Source organism: Rhamphochromis sp. 'chilingali' (assembly GCF_963969265.1).
Source record: "Rhamphochromis sp. 'chilingali' genome assembly, chromosome: 11".
Lineage (NCBI taxonomy): Eukaryota > Metazoa > Chordata > Actinopteri > Cichliformes > Cichlidae > Rhamphochromis > Rhamphochromis sp. 'chilingali'.
In genome coordinates this window covers 9,732,385-9,757,276 of record NC_137938.1, presented here as the reverse complement: position 1 = coordinate 9,757,276, position 24,892 = coordinate 9,732,385, and the positions used below count along the sequence as shown (strand labels likewise).

The 24,892-nt window shown below is 41.1% G+C and overlaps 2 protein-coding genes and 1 long non-coding RNA gene across 7 annotated transcripts in view; 2 read left to right on the top strand and 1 right to left on the bottom strand.

The window, feature by feature from the left end:
• Positions 1–24,892, bottom strand: part of col14a1a (collagen, type XIV, alpha 1a) — a 169,455-nt gene that overhangs the window by 58,413 nt on the left and 86,150 nt on the right. For all 5 annotated transcript variants that reach the window (XM_080895344.1, XM_080895342.1, XM_080895343.1 and 2 more), the window contains 6 exons: positions 24,471–24,614; positions 24,027–24,191; positions 23,773–23,811; positions 23,467–23,605; positions 19,816–19,958; positions 16,817–16,926 (listed from right to left, as the gene is read on the bottom strand). In XM_080895344.1, the coding sequence (XP_080751470.1) occupies positions 16,817–16,926; positions 19,816–19,958; positions 23,467–23,605; positions 23,773–23,811; positions 24,027–24,191; positions 24,471–24,614 (740 nt within the window). The remainder of the gene's footprint in view (positions 1–16,816; positions 16,927–19,815; positions 19,959–23,466; positions 23,606–23,772; positions 23,812–24,026; positions 24,192–24,470; positions 24,615–24,892) is intronic.
• Positions 8,698–11,830, top strand: LOC308404988 (uncharacterized protein). Its single transcript, XM_080895347.1, has 2 exons — positions 8,698–8,753; positions 9,026–11,830. The coding sequence occupies exon 2, from the start codon at positions 9,236–9,238 to the stop codon at positions 11,576–11,578; it is 2,343 nt and encodes a 780-aa protein (XP_080751473.1). The 5' UTR covers positions 8,698–8,753; positions 9,026–9,235; the 3' UTR covers positions 11,579–11,830.
• LOC308404993 overlaps positions 14,963–24,892 on the top strand; it is a 44,846-nt gene continuing 34,916 nt past the window's right edge. Inside the window, exon 1 of the long non-coding RNA XR_013973245.1 lies at positions 14,963–15,338. This is a non-coding gene — a long non-coding RNA (uncharacterized lncRNA). The remainder of the gene's footprint in view (positions 15,339–24,892) is intronic.

Sequence of the window (24,892 nt, the reverse complement as noted above, 5' to 3'; positions counted from 1 at the left end):
TTTTCTGTCATGTCTTAGTTGATTACTTTGGTGCAGTATGAAGGGCCAATGCTGGAGGTCTTTATTTATTTTAAATCCATAAAATGAAATCTTTATAATGCTTTCTAAAATGTTTTATATTGCTATAAAATGTAAAAATACAGTTAATATTTTCCAAAGCCATCCTATGGGGCCGATTGGTGAATTTGCAAGGCCAATTCAGGACCCCAAACCTTATGCTTGACACCATTGTCCTACGACGTGCATATGAAAGTATCGTGACTGGCTAGAAGTTAAACATGCACAGTTATCTGTGAACAATCAGCACATGCAGCTCATATTTATTTTCATCCGTAGCTCATATTCTCATAGCTTATATCTTACTTTTGCACTGAAGCTCCCCAGTTGTTTTAATAGTTTTGTTCTCACCCTGTTGATTATGTGATGACTTTCCACAGAGATTCATCTCAAAGAGCTGCACTTGATCTCACATCATAGTTAGGTAAAATCAACTACATCCTCTAATATACCAGCAAAGACCACCCATTGTCACTGGCCTTGTGGCATCCCATAGAGAAGGACCCAGTAAAGACCACACACAGAATTAAAAAGATGACAAATGAGTGACTTTAAAACTACCTTCAACATTACGAGAGTCCTTTGTGTTTGTATTTGTCCATTCGAGACACACGCATACACCTAACAAGAGATAGATTCTCAAAGACTTGGAATTATAACTTATCAGTGCGGAATAAGAAAATAAAGTAAAACAAAAGCCATGGCAACAATAACTGAGTATGGAATTTAAGACATATAACTAGCATAATGCTTTTTGCATTGAGCTGTACCTTGCAGGTCAGATGGCTGGCTGGAGCCGTTCACAGCCAATACTGCTGCCATAACAAGATAAATTACTCTGTTGGTGTCTCCCTCTCGTTCTCCTTCACACACACACAGAGACACACACGCTGCTATTTTCTGCTGTCTTAAACATCAGCTGCATGTGTAATATAAAGTACCTCATTTGTTTGTATCTCCTGTCAACAGATAGTTTATTTCACTTTAACTTGTTTTGCTTTATTTCTCAGGTTCAATAAATAAATACATTTGTGACTGTGTGACTGACAGCGCTACGTTATGACTTGGTTGATAAGGAGTCTCACAAATTGAACTCAAAAGTACTTTGATATCAGAAAAACAAAAACATAACACAGAGCTATCACTATTATAATGGCTCTATATGAATGTCAAAATAAAGTAAAATATGTAGACATTATTATCTTTGGGATTCAACTATGCAGCTGCACCAGGCACGTGCGGGGGGGGGGGGGGGGGCTTGGGCACCTGCCCCTTTTATGTGTATGTGCGGAGTCTGCCTGTACCCCTCAACAGTAACATTTAACTACAAATCACAATTTTGCTAAATAAAAGGATCTGGCTTACACATGACTACCATTAACCAATGCTCGCCCTTGACGGCAGAGCGTGCTGGTTACGAGCTGGGAACGAGCTCGCAAAGAGCGCCCAGATTTTTTGCCACCTGGGCGGTGCGGAGCTGTGGGGAATCACAAATTCATTGGGAAACCAGTAAATAGGATGTACAGCTCACGCTATGGTCTATAGCACACAGGAGTATTAGGTTTTTACGTACACGTTAAGTTGTCTTGTGGCAACTGACGAATTGAAACAAATGAGCGTGCTGTGTGTGCAACAGCGCGATAAAACATTACCTGTCCTTTTATTAACTGCACAAGTAGTGGTGTCATTAGCTGCTAGCTAACTGGGTAAGGGTGTCATGGATCTGTAGCTCTGGCCACCTTTTTAGGGAACATATTTAATTTTAAAGTAAGTTACAGGGCTTATATTTCATTAAAAACTATCTAATATGCATATCCACATAATTATAGATGATTATAATTATGATATTTAAAAAACACACTGTTTTAAAAAAGTTACATTAAGAAACAGATATATTAGATTAATATTTCAAATATGACAAAATACTGATTTTACAGCAGCAGAATTAATGTATCTCTACAGTTTAAACATTTAATAAGCTTTCTGCCTGCACAGAGTGGATAGTGAAACAAAATCCTCACAAATACATTATTTTATATTTATTCCTTTATTTTTTATTCTTATTATTTTATTATTATAGTACTAGGAATAAATAATAAGGGAAGGATTCTGGATCAGCAACATGATGAAAACTTGTGGCCATAGTATACACAGTATTCTGGAGAAAGGTCTAAAATGTCACTGTATGTGCACGTGTGTGTTTTATGTGTATAGATTTTTTTAGATTATTCCTCATGATATAACATTGTCCAGACATGCCCTGTAAAGGACAGGAGCAGGAAACAGTGACAGAATGAGCTGTGTGAGGCTGATAAAGGCAGTGGATCCTTCAGCAGCTGGATTACAAAGAGCACAGGTAACATTAACACATGTACCAGTTGTTGCATTGCAGAGATACTCAAGTATAGAAACAATAATAAACACAATTGTTTTGGTTCTATAACATTTTTCTATCGTTACTTTATTATGGATTAGGTGTTGTTAAGTGTGGAAAATTAAATAATAGATTAATGCAACAGGAAATTGTGCCTTGTTCTCTGATGGACAGGGAGTGGAGAGATAGATGAGATGAGGAGATGGAAGGAGGAAGAGAGCAGAGTTTATTTCCCACAGTTTTTTTTTTTAATTTGTTGCTTTATGGTTCCATGTGTTATTGTCTCATAACACTTGTTTAATCAGAGACCATCTCTCCTATGGACTTTAAATGTCTACAGTCTCAGATCAACACAGCCCTGCCCTCCAGCACTATCAGCAGCAGGAGCAGCAGTAACCCCTCAACAGCAACACTGTACCCCAGAGGTGTGGACTCGAGTCACATGACTTGGACTCGAGTCAGACTCGAGTCATTAATTTTATGACTTTAGACTTGACTTGAAAAAATGTTCTAAGACTTGTGACTTGACTTGGACTTTTACACCAATGACTTGGGACTTGAATTGGACTTGAACCGGTTTACTTGAAAAGACTTGATATTTTACCCCAAATATAAAATTTAACATGCATATTATATAGAGATTGAAAATGTGACGTCATTCACGGGTAGAACCGCAAAGGATTCTGGGAACTCGTGGCAAGCGGTACTAGCGCACGCAGGCTTTCAATTGAAATCAGTTACACAGCGATAAAAAGAAACACAAAAATGTCAAGAAGCCGTTGTATTATTAACTGCAATAGCCGGTTGTATGACAGCCATGGGAAGCCGACGGGTAAAGAGATCGGTTGTTATCGGATTACGTCGTTGAAGAGAAATTGTTCGAGCCATGTTTCCGAAGTAACAAAGACGCGACGGATGGCCTGGATTGCAGCCATTCAAAGACCAAATATAACGTCCCAGAACACTCCAGCTCACAGGTTAGTCTGCTCCAAGCATTTACACGAAGGTCAGTGTTTTTTAGTAGTTAATGCGTCATTTTCATAACATAATTGGTGATATAGGTTACAAGCAAGTCTGGCGCTGAACAGAAATTGTCGCGCTATGCTCCTTTGTTTATTGTGCATAAATAATGAATTGTCTTGACACAATATTGCGTTTCGCTTCTGTTATTATGGTACATTGACAAAAACATATACTTTTATTCACAGGATAAAACAGGTTTGTGTCACTAATTGCCCAGTACGATTACAGCATACAGTCTTATTGTCACTGCTACATTTCTGTGATGCTACCAGAAATTATTTCCACTGCTAATTAATTACCGTTGAGCTCAAAGGTCCTATTAATAAACGGTTAAGGAATGTGTATTTATGACGACGATTTGTGAGAGTGGTAAACTTATGATACGTACGATGGTCTTTCGTTCTACACGGTACATTTCAAGGTCCTGCACCCATCCGTCGGTAAACTGTACCTGGGCTTGTTGCAGTGACCTGAAGTTACTAAACTTCACGAGTGTATGCACTCACTCCAAGAACCGTATGATTATAAATATGCATATAAATATGCTACGATGAGATAGCTGACTTCATCTAACTAGCAAATGTTTTCCAGGCTACGTTGGTGATGCAGTTTTTTTTAATGTGTATGATATTTTTGTCATGCGATTTTAAAGCTGGTCCTACAACCGCATCCAAGAATAACATGCAGCTTATCACAGAACTGTCGGTGAAAATTATTCTAGGAGCTAGGTTTAATTGAGCTGCATTTTAAAGAGGTGCAATTTCACAATTTGTGTATATTTTCTAAGTTCACTATTTTGTCATGTGTTGAGAAAAACACAGATTTTAAAATTACATGGTCTAATATTTACATTTAGCATAACTGCAACATTATTTTTTCGTTTTTTTTTTTTTTTTAAAGACTCGAAAGGACTTGAAATTCAAAGTTTCAGACTTGTGACTTGACTCGGACTTTTACACCAGTGACTTGAGACTCGACTCTGACTTGCCTGACATTACTTGAGACTTGACTTGAGACTTGAGGATAAAGACTTGAGACTTACTTGAGACTTGCAAAACAATGACTTGGTCCCACCTCTGCTGTACCCATCAAGAAAAACATGTTTGCGTTGCATTGTCAACACCTAATGACAGTGATATAGTATGATACGATTCCATATTCGATTCTTGATGAATGTGGGTTGTTGTTATTCAGCCTGGTTCTACGTGCCCCTTTCTAACTTCAAACATCTCTGCATGGCCCTGAGCTTTCACCTGGACTCATTTCATGCATTATTGATTTATTACAGACTGGACATAGAGGGTGTTGGCTAACTTATGTCTTATCGCCTTTATTGTTTAACCTCTGCACTGATGACTACAGCTCTACACAGCCTGGCTATGATTCGGATAAATTTGCGATTGGTCATTTTAGATAGCATTGACGTTTTTGCGTTGTTGATTTTTTGATGTTTTGTCTCATCTGGTGCTCTCTGTGCCTGATAAATAAAGTGTTTTGTTTATTAAATTTGAATTATCACTTTAACATGAATAAAGTTGGATTCTTAAGTTCAATTTGTATCTGGTTTTGTGGTTTTAACACAGAGATCTTCACACCCTAGAAGCAGATTCATTTTTGAAGAAGGGGGAGGGGAGGATGCCTGATTACACATGAAGAAACTGTTGCTCTTGCATGTGTTTTTTATGTAGTTGCAAGAGAAAAAAAAGTTGTCTAGCTTATACTATATGCTGTAAGCTGACCATACACTGATTATCAAGCTAGACACAAGTAGAATTGACTAGAAGCCCAGTCCTATAGTACAGTATTAAATGCTCAACTTGTTTTGTTGATGTAAACAATTATTTGGCCTGTAACTGGGTCTGGTTTGACAATTAGAGTCGCTGAAAAACAAACAAACAAGTCTTATTATTCCTGTCTTTATGAAAAAGATCAGTGTACATAATGAGAAGCTAGAGCAGATTTGAGCATTTTTACTCTAGCTCTGGTAAAATAAACATTTAAAAAAATTTTTAAAAAAATGATGCCTTTATTTGAACAGTCACTGCAGAGAGCAACAGGAAATGTAAGAGAACAGTATGACATGCATCAAAAGATTTACCAGCAGGAAGTGAAACCATGGATGTACATTATGAACCTTGTGTATTTTCTATAGTCTTCTATAGCAAGACTAACATCACTAGTATTGGATTGGGTTTATCTGTCAGATAAATATAGAAAAATCTAGGAAAGCAGAAACAAACTAAATCTAAACAAACAAAACTGTTCCCTAAACCTCTCCCACAAGACAAGAATGGTCCCTGGATGTTGGACGTTACTTGTAAAGGGTTACTGCCCATCTCTGGTCATTACCCATATGTTGAGTCCATGCATGTATATGGGCTCCACAGATAATTTTCTCTTCCTGTTTTATGTTGATAATATTTTTGCCTCTGGTGTTTGTTTGTTTTTATTTGATTTTGCCCTCCTTGTCCCTTCGTCCTTGATTAGTTTCAGCTGTGTTCCCCACCTGTATGTATCCATTTCCTGAGTCTCCCCCTGTCCTGTGTTTTATTTTCCACATTGTTGTTCGTTTCCTTGCTCTGCTTTCCCTGACTTTTCTGAGTATGTTTGTAGTCTTTGGAATGGTACCCTGTCACCATTCAGATTTTGGGCTTTCTTTTTGGTTTTCTGGAACCGGAAGCGTTAAAGCTTGTTTAAAGTTTATTCCTGTCTCAAGAATCCTGCACTTCTGCCCATAAATGTGTCCTCCACACAACAGTTCATTAAACACTGATGCACTTATGGTTCAAACTCTCTCCAAGGTGAAAATCCTTTGCTTTTTACACTGGACAATAAAAACGTCTTACTTCCTACAGGGACTCTTTTTACTTTCTAGACCAAATAGTTTATGTTCTAAAGTGTTTTGTCAAAGGCGGGGACCTACCAACATTCATCAATATAGATTTAAAATAATAATAATAACAATCAATAAACAAATTAAAAGTGCTTCTTTAAACTTAGTGAGATACGGTGGATAGCTGTAGAAAGTAACAAATGTACAGGTGGAAATTTCCTTAGTGTCGATTTTTTACAGCGCACACAACGACAGCTTTGTGTGCTGCTTGTAACTTTTTAATGCGGGGCATTCAATCATTTGGGTCACAGAAATAGTGACCGCACAGTTTTGGAGCAAAATGAGTTGTGTATCGCGGATAACTTTCACCTCTTCTCTCTGTGTGTCTAAGAGTTAAAACTCCTCATCATATCCATTTCTTCTCTTCCTTTACCTGTTTTTGTTCCCTCTGTGTACAGAGAGAGAACACACACACAAACATGCTGAGTGTATGTTTGTGTGCGTGCTTCCACCAGTGCCAGATCCCGCTGAGTATTCCTGCTTTCACATGAGGCGTCTTCATATGGTAATCCCTTTATAAAGGACCCACAAACATGCACACACAGACACACACTCCTCTTATTCACTTGTCATCCTGTCTAAATGGAGAGGGAGACTTCCTCTGGTCAGGCAGTCCTCTGCATCTGTTCCCTCTCTGAAAATTGTCATGTTCTCCGGGAGAAAGGCGAGAAACAACAGAGAAGACAAAAGGCAGAGAGAATGATGGACAGCTACTGCATGACATTTGAGAACTGAGATAGAGACAGTTAGTGGGCTGCTGTTGGCTTGTTTTCAGAAGAAATCCACAGAAATTCCAGGCAAAATAATGTTTATAGAAACTTTTCTTGGAGTTCTATTCATTTGTCAAACAAACATCTACTAGTCTTTAAAAAAAATAAAGAAAATAAAGCAAAATCTAAATCCGACTGGTTGAATTAAAAGAGCTCCTGAAATGATCGGCACTCAAAGGAGAACGTGCATGTAAAGACAAAAGGACTGATTATCATTATTTCGTTTATCTCGGCTAATGTTGTTTTGCAATGTGAATTAGTCATTTCCTGGGCCTGCTGAGGCTAAATCAATGTCATTATTTATTCAGCGGGGGCATTTGCATCAGTATTTATTTCTGTGTTTATTTTTTTCTCAAAATGCTCTTTCCTCTCAAGTGAGCACAAAATTGTCTTCTGTTGGAGGAAAGCCATCAGAATCTGCTATTTTCACTCAGTCAGAGTAATTAGATACAACATAATTTACATAAAAATGCTCAGACGTAATCCCAGTCATCGAGGGAAATATGAAATGCCTTTGGAAGAAAATCATTTGGGTGGGATAAATAATATGGTTTCTCCAGGGAATAGGTATGACTGCATAAACAACTAAAGACCTTGTTCTAATGGTGTACTCATAAAATCTACTTTTTTAAAGGGATTACACTCTAAAAAAAGTTACTTGTGTTGCACTGATTAAAGAAAGAGACTGTTTAAAATAAGATTATTCTTGTTTTTTTAAATTCACATCAAAAATAATGACAAAAGTCCACAATAACCTTATCACAGGAGACCATAGAAAATACTTAAAGGTTGTTAAAATCTGCAGTTTTACTCCCACTTTGCACTCTCCACTGGTTTAAAAAAAAACAATTGGTGCAAGAAAAGCAGTGGAGAGTGGGAGGGAGATAGGGAATAGGAAAGGGGGCTATCATCACATTTTTAAACACTCTCCGCAGCAGTGCTGACAGATCGAGAGAAAAATTTCAGCCCAGGAGCCTCTGGAAAACCACCCAACAGGAGCCACAGCTTCAAAAACACCAAAAATACAATAGAGCTTTCTTATGTTTTTGGCTCTCTACGGCAGCTTACCGCCACATTTCCTTCTCTCTCTGTCCCAATCTGCTCTCCAGAGTTTCAAGGCAGCAAACCTCAACATTTATGTGAAACACTACCACCTAAAAGTTCTGAACAGAGTTTATCACTGTATGGGTACAGCAAATATGTTAAGCCAAATATTGCGTTAGCATGGCATTAGCAGCTGCAATCCCAGCAGATCAGTTAATCTTATAGTCCGACCACATCGTTTGATGACTCATTTTCTGTTATACTGAAGCTGCTTTAGCATGCACACAGATGATATACCTGTGAAAGCCACTTTGCAACCCACGCTCACCCTGAAGCAGATACTTACTGCTAAGTTTGTTATAAATGGGATCATAATTTAGAAAATGGGTATGTTCTGGCTCCTTAAGAGTCACCACTCATGTTATGTAGTGTTATAGAAGTTCATGCAATCTTTATTCGTTTCTGGCACACTGTTCATTTTATTTTGACATTCTACCGGAAGTGCTACTTCTCATTACTTCCTGTCTAACGGGAGGAGGACAGTTTGCTACTCCTGTGCCTGCCTATGCTACCTCTTAAGCCAGCACAGTCTGTAAGTTGGCAGTATTGTTGTGTTTTACCGGTGAATGTTTAGCACTAACTGCCGTGTGTTGTTTGTGATATTTTGAGAAAGCAAATTGACTCAATGATGTGCTTTATTAGTCATTAGCCTAAACGCTAATTAGCGCTAGCTAACCGCTAACGTTAGCTTGTTAGCTTGTTTCGTTCTGCTTTGCTTTGCATAGTAACAGGTCATAGCATCTTCTAATTGTAAGAATGTTTGCTTATATTAGCTCACATGGGATATTTTGTGTTTGTTTACAGTTTTACCATTCATCCATTCATGTATTTCGACAAAGCCATGCTATGCATCCAATCAAATAAATCCACCAGAAAGGAACAACGGTGTGGTTTTTCTACATGGGATGATGGTTGTCTGTCTGCCTAGTTAAGTGCGAGGGCAGAACAGTAAAAAGACTGGCGAAACGGCTACTTCAGGAGGCAGTCTTCCAGACATCTGACCCAGACGCCACTATGCTGTCAGCAGAGGAGGAGCAGCTGGAGGTACGGTCCACCTGCTCTGGATCTACATCCAGATCCCGCAGCTCACTCGCCAAAGCAGCAGTCGAAGCACGGGCAAAGGCCGAAGCAGCACGCGCCAGAGCAGAGTTTACACGACGGGAGATTGAGGTGAAAATGAGGCAAGCAGAGTTAAGTGCTACATTAGAAGCACTAAAAGAAGAAAAGGAAGCAGAAGCTGCGCTCGCTGAAGCCAATGTATTTGAAGCAGCAATAGCAGAGGAGGTAAGCGGGGAAATGTGGTCATCTCGTGTGTCAGAAAAACAATATGGGGAATCACGACAGGGTCAAGAGAACTCACAACCAGCGCTGAACTCTCACGCTCTACTCCAGCTTCCAGCTTCAACCCAGTCATACAGACTACAGAGTTATCTTGGATATTCTTCACCAGAGCATCGCAGAGAAGACTTGCCGGACCCCAAACACTTTACGCCGATAAAACAATGTGACATCAGTCCAATCCCCGATCCAGCCACTTCACCTCAATATGTCCCACAGGTAAATCAACAGGACATCAAATATGAGATTGGCAGCCATCTGACACCAGCTGCTGATACCCAAGAAAAATGTGGCCAAAGGTATGTAAGTACCACACCGCAACCTATGAGCTTTTCCCCTTACACTCCACCTTTCCAGCCAACGCAAATCAACAATGGGAACAGTGACTTTGCTAATCTCGCTAAGTTTCTGGCAAAAAGAGAATTGGTGGCAGACGGTCTGACAAAGTTTATGGACAGAGCAGAGGACTACTGGGCATGGAGAGCTTCTTTCTGTAACGCTATTGAAGGGTTAAGCTTAAAGCCTAGCGAACAGTTAGATTTGCTCACCCGGTGGCTTGGAGAAGAGTCGTCTAAGCATGCCAAACGTATACGCTCTGTCCATCTCAACAATCCAGCAGAGGGCCTACGTCGAGTTTGGACACGGCTACAAGAATGTTATGGCACCCCAGAGGCTATTGAGAAGTCGCTCCTTGACAGACTTGAACGCTTTCCTAGAGTGTCAAACAAAGACCCCCAGAATCTCAGAGAACTTGGCGACCTACTTTCTGAAATTGATGCAGCCAAATCAGACGGCTCTTTACCTGGGCTAGTGTATTTGGACACATCACGTGGCATTGCCCCGATAGTTGATAAGTTGCCAACAAATCTTCAAGACAGGTGGATGTCAGAGGGGACTAAATACAAGCAGAGACATGATGTATATTTCCCTCCATTCTCATTCTTCTGTCGCTTCATACAAGATGAAGCGAAAATGAGAAACGACCCCAGTTTTAAGTCTACTGTATCAGGTCCCACATCCTATCCAACAACTCACGACAACCACTATACAAGATTTGCCAAGTCAAGACCGCCTGTTGCCGTCCACAACACAGAGGTAAACAAAACTCACAAACCAAACTTAGGCAGCACGAGTGAGTTCACAAACAAACTGTGTCCCATCCACAAGAAACCGCACCCGTTAAAGAAGTGTAGAGGTTTCAGGGAAAAGACACTAGATGAGCGTAAGGCATACCTCAGGGAACACAACATCTGTTTTAGGTGCTGCAATTCCTCAGCTCACCAAGCTAAAGACTGTAAGGAAGAGATTACTTGCCTAGAGTGCAACAGCAACAAACACGTTGCAGCGCTGCATGCAGGTCCAGCTCCATGGACACAAAACACAAAAGCTCAAAACATTGCCCCAGACCAGGACAGGGAGGAGCATGGCGGGGAGAGTAGCCTAGACTTGGAGACTAGCTCAGCATGCACTCAAGTTTGTGGGGACTTAGGTGGGGGGCGTTCCTGCTCCAAAATATGTCAAACCTACATTTATCCAAAGGGGCATCCAGACAAAAAGGTCAAGGTTTACGCTATCATAGATGACCAGAGCAATAGGTCATTAGCGAAGTCAAATCTTTTCGACACCTTTGGCATCCCAATGAGCAACCTAGCGCCATACACACTTAAGACATGTACAGGGGTTTCCACTACAAATGGCCGCTTAGCTGAGAACCTCTTTATACAGTCTGTTGATGGCCAGTTCAGCTCTCCTCTGCCTTCTTTGCTCGAGTGTGACTCACTCCCAGACAACAAGAATGAAATACCAACGCAAGAGATTGCCCTAGCCCATCAACACCTCAAACACCTAGCAGATCATATGCAGCCCCTAGACCCTGAGGCTGACATTATGTTGCTGTTAGGCCGAGACATAATACAAGTGCACAAAGTGTATGAACGAGTGAATGGACCAGTCAATGCTCCATTTGCCCAGAGACTTGCACTTGGGTGGGTTATTGTAGGTGATGTATGCCTAGGATGAGCCTATAAGCCAGCCATCATAGGCACATACAGAACGAGTGTTCTAGAGAACGGGCGTCCAAGTCTCCTAACACCCTGTCAAAACAGCTTTCATGTCAAAGAGCAGTCACACAACAAATCCTGGAACACTCACAGTTCATGTCAAATAGGGAAACACATATTCCAGCAAAGTGAAAAGGACGAAGAGCTAGCCCCTTCCTTTGAGGACCAAGCCTTTCTGGAAATTATGGAAAGAGACTTTTACCAAGACGATGCAAATAGCTGGACAGCTCCACTTCCTTTCCGTACACCGAGAACCCACCTCCCAAACAACAGAAACCAAGCACTCAGCCGCTTAGAGTCATTGCGCCGCACATTAAATAAACGCCCTGAGATGGAGAGACATTTTATGGATTTTATGCAGGGGTTGTTTGACAGGGATCACGCCGAACCAGCACCAGCTCTCGAAGAAGGAGAAGAATGCTGGTATCTGCCCTTCTTTGGCGTTTATCACCCGCAGAAGCCCGGGAACATCAGGGTGGTATTTGACTCAAGTGCTAAGTTTCAGGGAGTGTCCTTAAATGATGTGCTGCTCAAAGGTCCAAATATGAATAACAGTCTGATTGGGGTGCTCATCCGTTTCAGAGAAGAAACGGTGGCTGTCACAGCGGACATACAACAAATGTTCCACTGCTTTCAGGTGCGAGAAGACCACAGGAACTTCCTCCGGTTCCTTTGGTACCGCAACAATGACCCAAGAGAGCCAGTTGTCGAGTACAGAATGAAAGTGCACGTGTTCGGCAACAGCCCCTCTCCAGCGGTGGCAATTTTCGGTCTGAGAAAGGCAGCACACCTGTTCGACACACAGCACTATTCTGAGGCCAAACAGTTTGTTCAAAGACATTTCTATGTCGACGATGGACTCAAATCCCTCCCTACTGAGTCAGAGGCAATTAAGCTCCTCAAAGACACACAGGAGCTCCTCGCTGCGTCCAACCTGAGGCTCCACAAAATAGCTTCAAACAGCCCAAATGTCATGAAAGCATTCTCTACTGTAGACTTGGCAAGCGGGCTCAAGGACATAGTTTTCAACACAGAGTTTCCTCCAATGCAGAGAAGCTTAGGAGTATGTTGGGACATTGAAGGCGACACCTTCACATTCAGAGTCTCTCAAGCCGAAAAGCCTTACACGAAAAGAGGTGTTCTGTCCACTATCAACAGCCTTTTTGACCCGCTGGGGTTTGCAGTGCCAGTGAGCATCAAGGGGAGGGCACTGTTGCGGGAGCTGACAAAAGAGACTTGTGGGTGGGATGAGACTCTTCCAGAGGGCATGTTTAAGGAGTGGTCAGAATGGAAGAATGCTCTCAAACAACTCGAGCAAATCCGTATCCCAAGGCCATACTGCTCCTTCTCCTTTCTTGGTGCGAAGCACAGAGAAATCTGTGTCTTCTGTGATGCATCAACCCAGGCTATTGCAGCCGTGGCTTACCTGAAGTTAACGAACAAAAATGGTGAGACAGAGTTTGCGTTCATATTCGGGAAAGCCAAACTTGCCCCCAAGCCCGATCTTACCATTCCCAGGCTCGAGCTGTGTGCATCGGTGTTAGCGGTGGAAGTTGGGGAACTAATCAGAGATGAAATGGACATTCAGATTAGTAACATGCGCTTCTTCTCCGACAGCAAAGTCGTTCTTGGCTATATCTACAATGAGGCAAGAAGATTTCACGTTTTCGTGAACAACCGGGTGCAACGCATCAGACGAGCAACAGTACCAACTCAGTGGGGCTATGTACCCTCGGTGCACAACCCGGCCGATCACGGATCCAGATCTCTACCTGCCGAAAAACTGTTGTCCAGCACATGGTTGAAAGGGCCGGAGTTTCCCTTAAAGCCCTTACAGAGCAACTCATCAGGTACATTCCAACTTCAAAACCCCGACTCAGACATTGAAGTTCGTCCCTTGATCACTGCCACCATTCAAACATCATACCCCTGTTTAAAGACTGCAAACTTAGAATCTTTCTCCAGCTGGCAGTCCCTTACCAGGGCAGTTGCACGTTTGGCACACATTGCACGCACCTTTAAGGTAAAGCAATCAGGCGGACAATGTAAGGGATGGCATATATGTCATGAACTCACTACCTCAGATTTTGAGCAAGCAAGAGAGACGGTTATAAAAGCAGTCCAACAAGAAAGCTTCCCAGAGGAGCTCAAACAAATAGAGTCAAGGAAGGACATCCCAAAGAAAAGCCCTCTCTTAAAGCTTTCTCCCTACCTTGACAAATCAGGCCTCCTGAGGCTTGGCGGACGCCTTCTTCATTCTGACCTTGAGTCCGCAGAAAAACACCCCTTGATTATGCCGCACAAACACCATGTAACTAACCTGTTAGTCCGCTATTACCATGAAAGGGTCAGGCACCAGGGGCGTCATCTTACAGAGGGTGCCTTAAGATCCGCAGGTTACTGGGTCTTAGGAGGTAAACGCCAGATCAGCAGCCTCATTTACTCATGCGTAGTTTGTCGCAAGCTAAGGGGAGTAACACAGTTCCAAAAAATGTCAGATCTTCCTGCAGAACGCCTTAGTGCTGAGCCTCCATTCTCTTACGTAGGCATAGATGTGTTCGGGCCATGGTCGGTTGCCTCTCGTCGTACTCGGGGCGGACTTGCCAGCAGCAAACGATGGGCAGTGATGTTCACCTGCATGAGCACAAGGGCAGTTCACCTTGAGATCATAGAGGGGATGGACACGTCTATCTTCATTAACGCTCTCCGCAGGTTCTTTTCAGTCAGAGGACCTGCAAAGCAATTGAGATCGGATTGTGGAACTAACTTCACAGGAGCCTCCAGGGAGCTAGGGTTTGACAAAAGGATTCCTTGTGACCCACGTGTTAAATCCTTCCTAAATGATCATGGATGTAGTTGGGTCTTCAACCCTCCCTACTCTTCTCACATGGGGGGCAGTTGGGAGCGGATGATAGGAGTGGCACGTAAGATATTAGACTCCCAGCTCGCTCAACTTGGTTCCAGGCCCCTCACGCACGACGTCCTGATCACCTTCATGGCAGAGGTGGCCGCCATCATCAACGCACGGCCGCTGGTTCCAGTGTCAAGTGATCCCGATGTTCCGTGCATCCTTACTCCCGCCACACTCCTCACGCAAAAAGTTGGTGCACCTCCAACACCCTTAGGTGACTTCGGGGAGAAGGACCTCTACAGGCAACAGTGGAAAAGAGTTCAGAGTCTGGCCAACTCTTTCTGGCATCGCTGGCGTAAGGAGTACTTATCAACACTGCAATGCCGCCGCAAGTGGCATTCCACCAGACCAAACCTGCAGCAGGGGGATGTGGTCCTCCTGAAAGATCCTCTCGTGAAGAGAAATCAGTGGCCCATGGGCGTGATTGCAAAGGTTCATCCTAGTAGTGACGGACTTGTCAGGAAGGTAGAAGTCAAGGTGGTGAAAGATGGTAAAGCCAAAGTTTACTTTAGGCCAGTCACAGACGTTGTTCTTCTTGTATCAGCTGCTGTGCAACAAGTTTAGTTTGGGTACAAGTGTGACATCTTACCGATGTCAGGCGGGGAGTGTTCTGGCTCCTTAAGAGTCACCACTCATGTTATGTAGTGTTATACAAGTTCATGCAATCTTTATTCGTTTCTGGCACACTGTTCATTTTATTTTGACATTCTACCGGAAGTGCTACTTCTCATTACTTCCTGTCTAACGGGAGGAGGACAGTTTGCTACTCCTGTGCCTGCCTATGCTACCTCTTAAGCCAGCACAGTCTGTAAGTTGGCAGTATTGTTGTGTTTTACCAGTGAATGTTTAGCACTAACTGCCGTGTGTTGTTTGTGATATTTTGAGAAAGCAAATTGACTCAATGATGTGCTTTATTAGTCATTAGCCTAAACGCTAATTAGCGCTAGCTAACCGCTAACGTTAGCTTGTTAGCTTGTTTCGTTCTGCTTTGCTTTGCATAGTAACAGGTCATAGCATCTTCTAATTGTAAGAATGTTTGCTTATATTAGCTCACATGGGATATTTTGTGTTTGTTTACAGTTTTACCATTCATCCATACATGTATTTCGACAAAGCCATGCTATGCATCCAATCAAATAAATCCACCAGAAAGGAACAACGGTGTGGTTTTTCTACATGGGATGATGGTTGTCTGTCTGCCTAGTTAAGTGCGAGGGCAGAACAGGGTAATGTTAAAATAAGACATAAAGTCATTTATTTGGAAAAATAAACTCATCAGGAAATGGTTTACTGAGGTCATAAATCAAGCAGGAAGTAGTCCTACTTTGAGAGAATGTGATTAAGTATAGTAATTAGGACATTTTTGTAGATAAGCTTCAATGGTCACGAGCTGCTCTATTGTATGATTTACACTTTAGTCTTTTTTAATGTAATCATCAGGCAACGTAATATCATCATGCTATAATCACGTATCATAATACAGTGCTCCCTTGGTTCACCTTTCATGGCCTCGCTGTTTCGCGGATTTTTTAATGCAATTTTGCTCGATTTATTTTTTACAGCACACTGTGTTCTTCGTGCTGATTGGCTGTAAACCATTGTCAATCAATCTCGTGCCGCGTCTCCTGTACAGTCAGAATGCGTTCAGCTTGTCAAATTTACATAAATCTTCGATCACTAGCAGTGTGACTCTGAAGTGCTGCAAGTTTTCTCCCCAACAAACAAAACAATGTCGACGAAACTTTTGCACCGTCACAGGCAACTGCGGGTGCCTTTTCATTCTGTAATACTGGACTTATTTTTCTACAAAGGTTAGAACTTTGAGAGTGTTTAAACAAGATAGAAAAGTGTGAGAATGTTCATGCCTGTCTGAGAAAAGTGTATAAAGTGTGTAGTGAGGGGTTTTACAGCCTTAAAACATCTATAATAATTGTAAAAAATAAAGTTGGCTATTTCGCAGATTTCACTGTTTTGGTGATCGGCCCGAGTTTCGCCTTCATCGTGTGTCGTGCATCGTGTAGTATACATGGGGTAACGAGAAGCGATTAACACCTCACGACCAGCTCCCGATCATCAATCGTTTGGTCGTAAGAAAATCAAACCTGCTTGAAATCTTGTTGGCCGTCGTGATGGTGTCACCGCAGGCTCTCACACCACGCACGCGCAAACACTTGACATCAGCATGTTAGCCACAATGCAAAAATACTTTGTCTGTTTTGACGCCTACATTTTGAATCCAGCTACGTAAAGTTATTTTCAGCGTAGAGTTGCAAAAAAAAAACTAACCTTGTGGAAGCTGCCATGGAAAATTTTTTTGATTGCTGCCTCTTCAAAGGTAGCAGTCTGGAAGTCTCCTTTGTAGTCATGGTTAAAGAACGTCAGTGTCTTTCCAGAGTCTGTGGGAGGAAAGTGGTGGTAGTGAGGTTGGGAGGATAGATAATTTTCCCATTCAGTGCAAATGTGAATTGAGCACATGACTAAGTATTACAAACATGCATTCCCTAAAAAAAAGAAATTCAATCAGAAACAAACAAAATCAAACTGCATATTTCAAGTGTCTGGACTAACAGAAACAGCTTTTTGAATAACACATACACTGTTGTATTCACACTAAAGACTCAAGATGTAAGCAAATATATGTCACTCACTCAAAAGTAACTCAAGCCCAAACTAAAATGCAATTTTGTTGCCTCCTTGCTGTATCGGGCTCAATTGGGAAAGCACAGAAAACTAAATGATTTTTTAACATCCTCCAGCTACTCCTTGGATCTCACATGGGATCTCATACACTGATATGGAAATGGCAGCAGATCAAGTCTTCTCCAAGTCAGTGATGTCCAAAACACTTCTAAAAGTTCACCCTAGGGGTGAGCTTACCAAGTGTGCACTGTTTTCTGTGATAGGGCTTATCACAGTATGACACAAACACTTACTATACAGCCACTGCACCATGGTAAGTCTTCAGCCACCATTATCATCATCATCCCATCTGTTTTAACTAAAACTGACTTTATATCGTACTCAAGCTGTGGCTGATCCACAGCTGTAAATTTAAGGCCATGACTCCTTTTCATACATATAATCAGTACCATTCAGAAAGAGTTAAATAATACAGGTATTTACCAAAAAAAGCAGGAACAGTCACTGTAAAAAGAAAGTATACAGTCTGTCAGGTTTTATGTATCAGGACAAAATGACAAATCTGGTCCTTATCAGCTCTTTAAATCAGATGACTGCAACCTCAGATAAACAGAAATATGACATTCTTGTATATGTCATTATTTATTTAGCAAAAACTAAGGCAAAAAGTAGGAAGAGTGTGTGACAGACTAAGTACATCCAATGATTCAATAGCTCGTAGAGCCACTTTTAGCAGCAATAACTTGAATTAATCATTTTCTGTATGACTTTATCATCCCTCACATCATTGTAGAAGAATTTGTCACACACTTCTTTATAACATTGGTTCAGTTCACTGGTTGAGTAATTATTTATGCACAGCTCCCTTCAGGTTCAGGTTCTGCCGCAGCATTTGGAGATTTGCTGCTGTGCTTGAGATCAATGTCCTGTTGCATAACCCAGTTTTGGCCAACCTTTAGCTGGTAGGTGGTGTTTCACAAATGTGGCATTGTGTATTAGGACCAAATATCTCAATTTTGGTCTTATCTGTCCGAAGGACATTGTTCCGGAAGCTTTGTGGTTTGTTCAGATGCAACTTTGCAAACCTAAGCTGTTGGCATGTTCCTTTTAGAGAGAACAGGCTTTCTCCTGGCAGCCATTCAACATTTACCATGCTGACTGAGGCTTATAGAGTCTAAGATGAAGCTCTTGGGTATTTTTACAGTTTGGGAGCAATGCTAAACCTGACATTATGGTGAATTTGCAGGGCCACTGTCAGAAGGTCTTCCACACAATGATGGAAATCAACTCATAACCTTTCCCACATTGATTGGGAGCAATAATTGCTTCTCTGAGATCATTGCTGGCGTCTTTCCTCTTTGGCATTGTGTAAACACACACCTGAATGCTCCAAACCAAAACCTCTGCTTTTATAGAGGTGCTCACACTGGTTAATCAGGTGTACTTAGTTTTGCACACCTATAATCTTTGACCTAATTTTTGTTAAATAAATAGTTTTGTAGTTCACCTAAAGTTGTATTTACATAATTTTAAGACCTGCTAAGGAAAAGATAATTTTAATGTCCTGACACATTAAACCTTAGATTTGAAAAAGGCCATGCTTTATTTTAACCATGTCTGTATCTTTGACTTTTATTAATCCTCGAGGTTAAATAGAAAATACTTTTTATTGTTTTTGTTGTTTCCACAAAGCAAAACAAGCTAAAATATGACATTTTGAAAGTGGAAAACTGCATTTTGTTCCTGAAATCATTGAGACCATTGTGTATGTTTCAGGGCATATATAGGCTTGTATACAGTGTGCAGCATCATTGGTGATGTGAAAGCTAACCTTGACAGAGGTGCACCAGTAGCCTTTGATTCGTTTAAAATCAAATGTGGACTGGTCGGACCACAGAACAGCCTTCCATCTCTAAAAAGTCTGTAATAAGTTTGGATCATCAGAAGGTGGTCTTTCTTGTTTAGATGATTGTTTCTTTACATGACAGATTTTTCTCCAGTTCTCCAGATTTCAGACGTATTAATATATTGTAATAACTACTGCAGTAGATAATACTCCAATCTCTGAATTCTAATGTTTACTTTTACAAGGCATTATTCTTCATTTTGTGAAGCAATATGCCACATTATTCAAAACAGTAATGAATCCCCATCTTCACTTGTAAAGCATCATTTTCTTTTTCTGTCAGTGACTTCTGAAATGCACCATTTCTCCCCGCGTACACATCCTTTCCAGTCTTTTGATGCCTCTGACTCCAATATTTTGAAACACATTAATAGCATCCATTTGAAAATAAGCACATATAGCATGCATACAATTAACCATGGGTTTAAATGATCATTGCATTCCTCTTCTTTCTTTTCTCTTTTTCTTCTCACAACGCGTCCCAACTTCTTAAAGCTGCATAAACCATAGTGGATTAAAACTGTAGTTAATGTAGCATCCCAGCTGGAATCATTAATATCTTTGCAGCCCGACTTCTAAGTTTGGCTTCATTATGCACTTTCTCGGTTTACTTGGAGGTGCTGGGAAAGCTGTAGCAAACATCTGCTATTTAAGTCTATACTTGTCAAACTGTGATGTGCGAAAATCCAGCTGAGACAAAAAAGGTAAAGAAGAAAGAAAATAGGTGATTCAAACTCACTGTCAAGAATCAGTCCAACTAACGGGTCGTTGTCCTTGTTGAGGATTTCCCACAACGCAAAAGGTTCCTGTGGGGTCTCGGGAAGTAGGCGGAGCATCATAGAAATAGTATAGTCAGATGGTAAACCCTCAGGGTGAAGATACCTGTCACACACATGAAAGGACAGGCAAACACACACATAGCAAGCTTAGCGGTGCCTGAAAGGCTTGTATGCACTAGGTGTGTTTAAAAAGTGTGCTGTCTGTTTTTAGCTGTTGTGATTGCTTTTAGAGTGTTTTCAGATGCCTGAGACTCACTATGAGCACCAGCCTCTTTTTAATCACAGAGCCTAGTCTTTTTATAGGTAGCTGCCTCCGAGCACTTCAGGCTTAAATCTCCTAAGCTTCAGTTTTTCAGAGTGGTTGTCACTTTTCAGAAAAGGAGCAATCAAAGAACAGGAAGCTGAAATGGAAGTCTGTTGACAGCATCAAGTGAAAATAAGCTCCGAAAACATCAGAAAAGACCTTGGGGATCGAAACTGGAGCCACTGAAAGCTCTGAGTGCTACTGAGTGTAAGCAAACATGTATGTTGTATTTAAACGTGTACCTGAAGTCTAGTGCTACTGTAGATACATACCAAATCTTTTAACCTATATGAACAATCTCTTCGAATGCTTTCAAGTTCTTTCCAGCACCTTGCATGTGGGCCAGTGGCGCAATGTCTGACTATGGATCAGAAGATTCTAGGTTTGACTCCTGGCTGGCTCGTTGCAGTTTTAGCTTTAAAACAACATGTTCTCTTTCACTGTAAGTTCTGTACCTGACTTTCTAGAGATGTGTAATTCCAAGAAAAAGTGAATATATTGGATAGCCGGGGATAGTAATAGCTCAGTAGGTAGAGTGTTTGCCCCATGATAGCAAGGTTGGGGGTTTAAATCCACCGAATGGCTACCCTGAGATACCCATGAGCAAGGTGCTGCCTTTATACACTGCTCCCTGGGTGCTGGATTGGTGGCTGCCCACTGCTTCACTGAGTGAATGGGTTAAATGCAGAGGAATTTCCTATGGGATTAATAAAGTGTACACAATGTTAAATTATCAAAACATTGATTAAATGTTATTTATTTATTAAAATAAAAATGTACTTATTTATTTAATTGTGTGTTTGTTTATTCAAAACCTTGTACATGTTTAAAACTGTAGATATAAAAACACAGACCAAACAAAATAATTAATTTTGTTTAAGGTACGATGGACAATGACACAGTTCTGTACACCACCACAGTTTAAATCAAACAATCAATGTGTGATTGTAGTACAGACTTTCAGCTTTAATTTAAGGGTTGTAACAAAGGTGCTGTACTGTATTGTAACTGTTTCAGAATTAGAGCCATTTGTATAAACAGTCCTCCATTTCTAGAGGCTCAAAAATAATTAGACAACTGGCTGACAGGCAGTTTAATAGCCAGGTGAAGCAGTTTCTCTCATTATACTATGACAAATAGGAGATAAATAACCTGCAGGTGATTCAAAGTGTTTAACTTGCATTTGGGAGCTTTTCGTGGAAACCATCAAAAATAGATCAAAAGAGATGCCGAACAAAATAAAAAAGGTGATCATTAACCAAGAAAACCAAAATAAATATCAGAGATAAAAGGAAAACTTTAGAAGTGACCAGCTTAACAATCTAGTTCTTTCTTAAAAAGAAAGAATACAGTGGCCAACAAGATCGAAAACCCAGAAAGACCACAAAAGACAACTAAAGTGCATGATGACAGAATTATTTCCATGGATAAGAAAAACACCTTTACAACATCAAGTCAAGAACACATTCAACGAAGTAGGTGCATCGTCGCCAAGAACTAAAAATTCTCATTCATGAATGTAAATACAGAGGCATTTACTTTAACCATAAATCAGGAAAAAAAGGCAAACATATTAAAAACACAAATGTAGCTTCCTGATTTGGCACACAGCTATCAGAAGTGTGTGAACCCAGACCTTAAGAAGGAGAAAGTAGTGCATTACAGATGTTTCTGATTCATTTATCATCGTGTCCCTGTGTCGTGATCATTCTTATGGCCAAAATCATCTTTGCTTATTTGCTCTAAGATCTAATCTCATTCTTAATGACACTTGAATAAAGCTATGCCCAGCTGCCAACTCCAGATGTGCCAATTGTTCATCAAGCATTTGTGCTGTCAGGCGAGTTAGCAGTCATAAAGAAGAAATGTGATCAGTTGTTTCTTGGCTTGGGTAGCGTGGTGCTGCAGTGGTTAGGACAATAACCTCACAGTTAGAAGGTTACTGGCATGCTTTTGTGTTCTCCTTGTGCCTGTGTGGCTTCCTCCCACAGTCCAAAGTCATGCATGTTGGATGTTAGATGAGGGGCTATCTGTCTGTATGTGTTAAGTCTGCGAAGAAAGTGCAGCCTGTCCAGGGTGTACCCAGCTTTTCACCATGTGGCAGCTGGGATAGGTTCCAACCCCATTTTAAAGTTCGATAAGTGGTTAAGAAAATGGATGGATGTTTTTTGGCTGTTTAAAAGTTACTGTTATATTAGATGCAGACTCCAGTTAAAAGTTTTCTGACAAGAGAATCAATTAGAAAAGCTAAACTGTGTGTTCAGCTAAAACAGAGCAAATCATTAATGAAAATAAAGAGAACAGTAATCTGAGCAAATCCACTTCCTTATCAGACGAAATAATGATGCACAACTGAAATACAATTTCAGTGGCACAGTAACTCATGTGTCTTGTGATCCATCACAGTTCACAGGTTCTTGTAAAGTGTAATTTGTAGAAACTGATAAGTTATCTTGCCATTGGTTGGCTGTATTGCACAAACTAATGAGAATAAAAATCCAATGAGAAGTCGAAAAGTCTCTCAAGCAGTCATACCCAGGACAAATTTATTCAGTTCACCACCAAAAGAAAGTGTTTGAGTTCAGGAGTATTTACAACCATAACCAAAAAGTATGGTAAAAATATGTAAACACATCAGCATGTTATACTTGGCAGTGGCCATAATACTGATTTTAGCATAATGGTGATAGAAAGTCCCAAACCACACCTTCCTTATGTGGGATTCACCCATTAGGACCACTCCATCCTTCACCATGACCAATAAGATCACTGTTATAGTTAGTTTTCTTTGTGTCCTTGGGCAAGACACTTCACCTGCCACCTACTGGTGATGGCCAGAGGGGCCGATGGCGCGATATGGCAGCCTCGCTTCCCAGGGCAGCTGTGGCTACAACTGTAGCTGCCTCCACCAGTGTATGAATGTGAGAGTGAATGAATAGTGGCATTGTAAAGTGCTTTGAGAGTCTCGAAAAGCGCTATATAAATGCAATCCATTATTATTATTTTATTATCTAACCATCTAACAGGATACAAGTGGTATACAAAGCAATGTTTCAAGCTATCATATCAAATGGCATTCAGTGAACTTCTGTCTTTATCATTTTATTCATGCAAAATGTAGCAACATGCAACCTTAAAGAATTTGGAGCTGTGTTTGGAGTTTATAAAGCTCATTAACGTTGAGCACAGTTTGAGTGAAAGCCCATTAGGTGATCACTGTTTGTAAGTTTCAGTAAAATCTGACCAATACTCAAGGAGGACACAATTCTTGTGATGTGAACGGATGGATCAATGTTCATTTACTCACTTGGTGGGCTGAGACACCAGGGCATCACGGTGTAACCTGTAGCAAGGGAAGCTGTTGAATGAACCCGGCTCCAGAGAAACTCCAGGTATGGTGCTATACTCCTTCTCTACCAGGCCAAACTTCTCCATCATACGGAAACCTGCAGCAGAATCATCACCATTAACACTTTGGTGTAATAATCAATAATCATTGCTAGCACCACTATGTGGGCCATCATGATGTAATTGCAGTCATTATTATTTACTTCCTCTCCAGGGATTTCAGCACAGTACATGGCCCTGTGTGATTGGTATTTGAAACTCTTACCTGCCAACGTGTTACCGCTCATCAAAACAGACGGACAAGCTGAAAGAACAAAACTGAGTCTGTTAGTTCATTCAACATTAGCACAAGTTCTCCTCTCCTCCATTTTTTCCCTCAGGATACATATCTCCTTTTCTCCCAGCTGAATTTTATTCTGTCCCTCTTCCCTTCTGTCTACCTGTATCCCCATCTGACTTGAACTCATTTTCCTCCCGGCCTCTCTCTCTCTGTTTTAAACATGAGCTGGTGTTACTCACTGGCAGTGGCAGCCTCACAGACAAAGGTAATGAGCTGCTCTTCTATTTTCTTCACAGCGTCCAAATCGTCCACAAAAAAGACGTGTCTGTCACTGGGTTTGCTGGCGATATTCACCAGCTCGCCGTAGTCTGCGTCCGCAAACCCAATTGCGAAGATGATGTAGCCTGAGAATGAAATTAAAAAAGAAGACTCATTACAAGCTGGAATTAATTAAGTCCTTTAATCTAACACACTGTTAGTTTTCTTGCCGCAGCAGCGTGAGAGATACAGGACTAAAACAGAGAGGTCGAATGAGGATTTTCTCTGATCTTCTTCCTGGACTCTAACCACACACGCTCATTATAACAACATTACATATCTCACCGACTGTCACAGACTCATAGTTTAGGGCCAGAGTAAGTCATCGTTCATTGCATTTCAGGATTAATGACGTAAATACCCACCCTCCACCTGCATCTCCTTGGACACTTTGTTGACATCGTCTTGTGAACGTCCATCGGTCAGAACGACCAGGACTTTGGGAACGCCCCTTCTGGCTCCCGCCTCTGAGGTGAAAATAGACTCCTTCACATGTTTGATGGCTCTACCTAACAAGAGACAAACCAGAAGCAGCATAAAGCAGAAAACTCACACACATGTTTTCGTTTTGTTACATTACACAAATGAAGCACGGTTCAGGCAAAGCAGTGAAGTCACACTTGTTCCCGGCCAGATGGCACCAGTAGCCTTCAGTAAACTTCCCAGTCATCAACTTAGTCAAAATGTTTAAACGTTTTTTGAACATTTGTGTGTATAAGTTACAATTAAATACAAGTTTGAAATCATTTTCAAATCATTTCACTTTTTCCCCAAAATGTTTTCTTCC